Source organism: Lolium rigidum, chromosome 7, assembly GCF_022539505.1.
Source record: "Lolium rigidum isolate FL_2022 chromosome 7, APGP_CSIRO_Lrig_0.1, whole genome shotgun sequence".
In the NCBI taxonomy this organism is placed as follows: domain Eukaryota; kingdom Viridiplantae; phylum Streptophyta; class Magnoliopsida; order Poales; family Poaceae; genus Lolium; species Lolium rigidum.
In genome coordinates this window covers 304,525,692-304,532,944 of record NC_061514.1, presented here as the reverse complement: position 1 = coordinate 304,532,944, position 7,253 = coordinate 304,525,692, and the positions used below count along the sequence as shown (strand labels likewise).

At 47.1% G+C, this 7,253-nt stretch overlaps 1 protein-coding gene across 1 annotated transcript; it reads right to left on the bottom strand.

Moving 5' to 3' along the window:
- Positions 1-294: 294 nt before the first annotated feature.
- On the bottom strand, positions 295-2,089 carry LOC124674272 (UDP-glucosyltransferase UGT13248-like). Its single transcript, XM_047210310.1, has 3 exons — positions 1,493-2,089; positions 869-1,253; positions 295-762 (listed from the first exon to the last, which is right to left on the bottom strand). The coding sequence occupies exons 1-3, from the start codon at positions 2,072-2,074 to the stop codon at positions 425-427; spliced, it is 1,305 nt and encodes a 434-aa protein (XP_047066266.1). The 5' UTR covers positions 2,075-2,089; the 3' UTR covers positions 295-424.
- Between the last annotated feature and the right edge of the window lie 5,164 nt (positions 2,090-7,253).

Below are 7,253 nucleotides of genomic sequence, written 5' to 3'. Positions count from 1 at the left end.
TATTTTTAATTAAAACCAAGACATTTTTGTGTTGTTGTACGATATACATTTTTCTACTTTTGGTATGGAAATGGTAGATAATTCCTAGTTCTACATCAACCAATGTGTCCAAAGAATTTGACGTGAACAAAATAATAATAATTATTCCTTATCAATTTATGGAAATTATTTAAATGAAATATAACATCTGGACCTTTTCTCATAGTCTGATAATATACGAAAATTCCAGCATTAGTGGAAACCGAGTGGTTTGATTGTACATCGACTCCCCTAACAAAACATTTATTTTCGAGGAATTGTGGAGGCCTCCTCCATTGCTTTTTGTTTAAAAACATACATAAAATGTTGCCCTCTCTTAGCATCGGCAGGGCTGAAAACACTACATACATGGTTCTTTTGAAGTAAAGATTTTGTTGCTATAGCTTTAAATTGACAAATACTTTGCTGCGAATGCAACAATATGCATGTCTGAACTTCCTCCTTCCCGCATAGCCTTCTTGGCCTTTTGCATCCATTTTGCAGCATTCCTTTTGTACTTATCATTTCTTTCCCCGTCCATCACCTCTCTAATACATCTCTCGATTTCCCCACTCCTTAGAACCCCATTATCGTTCTTTCGTGCCTGCACACCCATGCCCCACACGCTCTCCACATACTTTGAGATGGTGGGTTGGTCTGCCCAATGTGGAATGCCGACAAGAGGCACACCGCTAGCAACCGCTTCCAGTGTTGAGTTCCATCCACAGTGGGTAACGAAACAACCTACATGTATATTCATGAATTAAAATTCATTTTATTTTTTCACTTATCATGTTAGTTAGTAGTCATGGCCAAAAAAGAGTAAAGGAAATATAGAGATATATCATACCGATCGCCCTATGTGCAAGAACCTCAAGTTGGGGGCACCAAGAAACAATTAATCCCATCTTCTCACATTTGATCTTGAGGCCTTCAGATAACTTGTGCGCCTCATTTGATCTAACAACCCATATAAAAGGTTTGCCGGAATCACAGAGTCCGTTGCCAAGCTCCTCCAATTGAGCTGCCTCATAGTTGGAGACGGTTCCATATGATACAAGCACAACAGAGGAGATCTCCTGCTTCTCTAGCCAATCCATGCACGGTGCATCACAATTGAACAAGTTGAATCCATAAGACTTGTTGGATGGAAGACGATCATCGTCGAGGTAAAATGATGGCAATGTTGGGCCTATCATATTTGCTCTCCATGTTAACTCCATGTACTCTGCCTCCTGCTCAATTGACAAGGTGTAAAAAACAAAATAAATCCTTGGTTGTGTGGAAGTGTTGTTTGAGACATTTTACATGGTCTAAATCCTTGTTATGTGGAAGTGTTGTTTGAGACACATTTAACATGGTTTTGCCCAAAATGTGCATGACAAGAGAGAGAGAGAGAGAGAGAGAGAGAGAGTATGAAGCCAAACTTATTGAGTGACCGACTGGAGCAAAGCAGACGGAGTATATGGCTTACCTTTGGCTCGAAGTCGTGGAATGAGTTTACCAGCACGTCGTCGGCTTCGTCCAGCCCCTCGAACTGCCGAATCGATGTCCTGGTGAACACAGGCTGGGACTCCGGCACGGCCACGAACGGCGGCATGTCCTCCGGCCCGAGCTCCACGCTCAGCGCTCCTCTCGCCACCAGCTGGCGCCCGTCCGTCGCCGGCAGCGCCATGCGCCCCGCCCATAGCTCCCCGTAGATGACGTTCACGGCGCACGGCTGGGAGAAGAACGCCGCGGTGGCCACGCCGGCGGCGCGCGCCACGGGCAGCGCCCAGGCGAGGTGCGGGTCGTACACCAGCACGCGCACGGGCCGCCCCGCGCGCGCCTCCGAAAGCAGGAGCTCCCGCAGCGTCTCCGACCCGGCGGCCTCCATCCGGGAGAAGGACTCCGCGTGGTCCGGGCAGGACGCCATGCCGCCGGCGTCGAAGCCGTCGGAGATGGCGGCCACGCGGAACGGGTCGCCCGGCGGGTCGGTGCTGGAGAGCACGTAGCGGGTGAGGACGAGGGTGGGGCGAAGGCCGTGGTAGGCCAGGCGGCGCCCGAACTGGAGCATCGGGTTGGTGTGCCCCTGCGCCGCGGGAAACGGCAGGAAGAAGACGTTCGCGCCGCCGCCGCCGCCGCCACCTCCATGGTTCACGCTCTCGCTGGTGGTGTCCATGTTTCCGGTGTTCCCATATTATCTGGTCAAGGATCGGCGGATAAATAGACTCGAAGCAGAGTGGCGCGCAAGGTTGCTCCGTCAAATTTGTTTCCACGCTTTCTGTCTGGTGGCGAAACTGGATTTTGCACTTGAGTTGAGTAGCTAGCTCTTGGTGGCGAGTGAAGGGACAAGGAAGGTGCTGCGCCTGCATTCTAGACCATACGCATCCGCATCTTAGCTTGACTGACACATTTCCTTATAGTAGTATTTACTTATTCAGGCACGTGATTCCAGGTTAGTTAAAATAGATCAGAGCCACAACCCAAACCGTTGGCTACCCCTCAAACCTGTTTTTCATCAATGATTTGTTTCGGCCGAGCCAGGGCGGTATCACAAAAAAAAGTAGTCATTTGCATATTGGTTTCAGCAGCAATGATATATAGCAAGGCGAAGTTTACAAATAACTTACAGTACTTTAAATCGGCAATAGTTTTTTTTTGAACAATATTTTAAAACAAATCGGCAATAGTTTATGTTTAAGCTAAGAGAACACGTACTTTCCCCTTCCCTTCTCTCGTCCCACCCCACACCGTTGAGAGTCCGCCAAGAAAACCCGGGCCAATCCCGAGAGCCCTCCCCGGCAGCGTTGCTGGCCGGAGATGGTGGAGGAGAGGGGCTGGAGTTGTTAGTACTAGTACTAGTAGATTAGATCTAGAGGTAGTACCCAGGGTTTGTGTTGGCATTGTGCCGTGGTCTTGGGTACTCCCGCTGCTTCCGAGTTGCAACTGGGAGATGGCCTTCTTCGTCCTGCTTGTGGAGCTCTCATGGTGGATCAAACACCACTAAACCGGTGATAAAACCAAGCAATACCATCATTGGCAAGACCACCTTCAGCATGGCAGCATCATCTCTGCCACTAGTTGAAGGACCACCAGCATCGGCCAAAGCACCTACAAGTTTTTGCCTTATCCGTTGTATGATCTCATTTCTTATCATCTCCCAAAACAATCTTGTTATCGTGTCCATTTCACTTTGATCCATCATGATTTGGTTCTTCTTGGCCATGATGACGGCCCTCACCTTGTTCTCCCTGAGAAGGATTTTTCACTCCTCGACGGCGACCTTTCACTTATCATCTTTTAGAATTTTGTGCCACTTTCCCTCCTTGTGTTGCTATTTCTTCTCGGCCATCTTCATTTTTTTGCTTTCAATTGTATAGCCACAAATGTTTCCTTTGACTTTACCAAGTCATCAATTTTCTCTCTCAAGTTATAGCCTCGAATTTCTTCTTGTGCTCAAAATGTCCTCAATCTCCATGTAGTTGGTGCTTCTCTTTGCTGAAGTGTCGAACACCTCTCCCTCAATCTCCTCCAATTCATTCTCACCAACATCTTTAGATTGATTTTCCATGCCAAGTCAAATGAGTCAAGTGGTGCACTAAGAATGGTGACCTCATTCTCTTCCTACATGTTCACGTACGATGTAGGGACCAACTACAAATTGAAACTAGAGAATTGGAAAACACAAAACCTATGTAATACTCCCTCCGTTCCTTTCTATAGTGCCTATTGTTTTTTGGCACGGAAATTAGCGCGAGCCGTTTTTTGACACAAAACCCCCTAGCGATATCACAGACAAAATAGGAAACTGAAAACAAATCTCAGAAATAGATGACTAGACCGGTTTCCAAATTTTCTGGACTTGACCTGATCGGTGGAAGGGGTTCTTTGCAAAAAAACATAGCTTTACTCTTATATTCTGAAACAAATGCGAAAAAACAATAGGCATTATAGAAAGGAACGGAGGGAGTATGATTGTTCGACACACATTCAACAAAGGGGAATTTTTTTACGTCTCCGATGTTTCCTCGAACACATTGTGGGTGCCAACGTACGTGGGTGTTATTGCCGGGCACCCGAGCCGGCGTAGGTGGTGGGCGAGGCACTAGTCCTCGAGCTGTTGCTGCCCTGTTTGGATTCTTTGAGCCGGTAATCACGGGATTTTGCTGAGGGGCCCCTCAAGCCGACAAAATCGTCGCTCCTCCACTAAATTTCAATTTGTAGATTAGTCGGATAGAAAAGTTGACATGCATGTTAAGCCATAAAGATATAAAAAATATGGACCACGTCTCCTCCACTAAATTCACCTTGGAGATTAGTCGGATATTTCGATCCTTATTCCTTTGTAACTTGTCATTTTAGCATACCATATCCTTAAAAGATCACTACATATCATGGCATCTACATTGGTTGATGGACGCAACCATATTTGTTATATGGTTATCTTACTAAACAAGGAATAATAAATATCAAGGACAATTCTCAACCAAACACGCCGCAAGACTCATAATTACAACTCATGCCATACAAATCTTATTACAATGCCTCCAGCCATATTAGGTGAATAAAACCTGACCACCAGTTGCTTGGATAGATGCTAGCTTGGCGCCAGATATATATGCATGTACTTGGATGAGCGGGTTTAGCGGAGGGCCGTTACAGGCGATGCCGGGGCAATTCTAGGCGCTCGCCCAGGAATCTGACGCCGACGACACTGAAGACGACGGTAAGGGGCAGGGGACTACGCCGACTGTTGGTTCCCTAGCCTATCTCTGTCGTACGCCGGCGGCGGAAGCCTGTGGCCTGACTGAGCTGGCGATCCGGCGACGAGAGGAAAAGAAGCGGAGGCAAAGGGAGGCAGCCAAAACCCTACAATCTAGTGAGTACTCATATCTGTTTGATGATTCGTTGCTGTTTTCTGAGAGCAGGGATACCGCGAAGAAACATGTGCTGCCGGTGCTCTCGCCATCGACATTTGCTCTGGAGACTTTCGATGCGGCCGAATGGATCTTTGTTCATCGGAGGAAGAGACGGGCGCAGATGGAGTGAAGGATTCGTCATCGATCAACGTCGGTATGCTTTTGCCCTTCTGCCAATGAGCCGATCCAATTTCAAAAAGCGAAGAACTATCTGGGCTAACCGGGCAATGATCAAGTGGTCAGTCGATATGCCCAATTGCAGGGCTGTATGGGCCTGGGCATTCGACCGGACACAAACCTTACCGTCATCGGCTGCACTTTGATCGCGGCACGAAACGGACGCTAGGTTTTGGCATCTCCCCAACTGGTTCGGGCGGTCTCGTCTACGGGCATCCTAGCCGCCGCCATGGCCAGCAGAGGTGGTGGCAGTAACAATCGCGGGCGTGCACTGCCGTCGGGAGGGCGCAATGGAGGTCATTGGGAAGGAGGTCCCAATGGCGGTCGCTCAAACTATGAGCAGGGGGGCCAAGCGGTACGGTGGCCTCGGAGGGAGAAGGGGACAGGCCGGCCAACAACAACGTCTACGGTGACGGCGTGTTCAGGGCTGGCGATATTCACCCAAACAGCTATGGGGGTGGGCACCGAAACCCAAATTTCCGTCCAAATAATGGCGCCGGCGATTGCCGTCGTAATTTTGGAGGCAACTTTGGGGGCTATAACAACCGGAGGTTCACAAACTCCGGTTATGGAGGATGGTATGATTCAAATCGCAATTTTTATAATCATGGAGGTTTATCTGCTAGAGAGCAGCAGTTGGTTAAAGAGACAGCTGAGGCATTGGCGCGAGAATTTGCTGATCGCCCTAGCCAGAGAGAGCCTGTGAGTTCATCTATGATTTCCGCTCAACCAACAGTACAGAATAGCAATTTGGTGCGGCCTAATTATAATTCTGTGCCTAGACAAACTTATGTGCCTAAGGTTACTTCAAATGTAGTTCATGCTTCAAATCTTGGTCACGTGCAGCAGGATCAAGAGGTGGAGCAGCGATCATTGGATGCTTCCATTGTGAATGCAGATATTGATGAACAGGGTTCAGGAATGGCCTTGGATGGGGGGTCGGATGCTGATGGTTCTGTACAAGCAACCAAGAAGAAGGGTGGTCCAACATGTTATCGTTGTAAGAAACCGGTCCATTGTGTGAATGATTGCTCTGTCATTTTATGTGATTGTTGTCAGAGATCAGGACACGCTACTATTGATTGCCCACTTTTGGAAGCACCGCGGCCGAGGATTTCCATGTATGGTCTTGGACACCCGGATCTATCATTTTGGGAATTGCCTCTATTTGACTCGGTGAGACCTTGCGTGGAAAATACAAGGCTTGGACGTGTGAAGATTACTGGAGGGTCTCTCTCGATTGATGAAATTGTCACACAATTGAGATGGATAGTAGACACAGATGAGCAATATCGGTGGGATGTGTAGATGGTGGAGGAAAACATGTTCAGAGTCAACTTTCCGAGCAAACATGACTTAGTCAGAGTGCAGCGTTTTGGTCAGTTCCAGGTTCCAGGTACACCTATACATATGCATTTTGATTTTTGGAAGATAGACATTCAGCCAGCATGGACTCCTGAGAATGTTTGGGTACGGCTATATGATTTACCCCCTTTGGCCCTTGATGATCTTTTAGCCATGTGGGCTATTGGTGATGTTTTTGGTAAAACAAAAGACTTGGATATTGTCTTCACTAGAGCTAATAAAGTCTTACGCATTCTGGTTACATGTCTTGATCCTACTTTGATACCTAATACCTGGGACTTAAAAATAAAGAATGGTTTTTTTCGTCTCCGGTTTAAGGTAGAGGTATTGCAACGTCCACCTCCTACTGATGTTGTCATGTCAGATACTTCCAAGGAGGATGATGAAGGTAATGGTGGCAATGGCTAGAGTGGAAATGCTTCAAACAAAGAATTAAAAAGGTCTAAGAGTAGCCCCAATGCTGAAAACAATGAGGGTGAAAAGAGTAATATGTCTACCCAGAATAATGGCAATGTGCTTACAAGGCTCCCTTCCAATTCAGCGCAAAATTTGGGAAAGGAAAATACAGTTACACTGACTTCTATGAGCATGGCAACTAGACACATTGGGAATACACAGAGGTATTCTAGTTCTAGTTTTGCATCTTCTTTTTCTAGTCCAACAATTCTTGAACCTGTTTTTGATTCAATTTTCTCTCCCATGTCCAGTGCTCAATATGAAGGTGTGAAGAGTTGTAATCCAACTGCCAGACATTTTTTGAACAGCCAGGTAGTTTTGGATCAGCCGATACAG

Bases quoted from the DNA above. Each gene is read 5' to 3' on its own strand.
- LOC124674272 (XM_047210310.1), bottom strand. From the start codon at position 2,074: ATGCTCCAGTTCGGGCGCCGCCTGGCCTACCACGGCCTTCGCCCCACC. The intron at 1,254-1,492 runs GTAAGCCATATA...TCAATTGAGCAG, and splicing joins TCCACGACTTCGAGCCAAAG to GAGGCAGAGTACATGGAGTT. The intron at 763-868 runs GTATGATATATC...ATATACATGTAG, and splicing joins TCTTGCACATAGGGCGATCG to GTTGTTTCGTTACCCACTGT.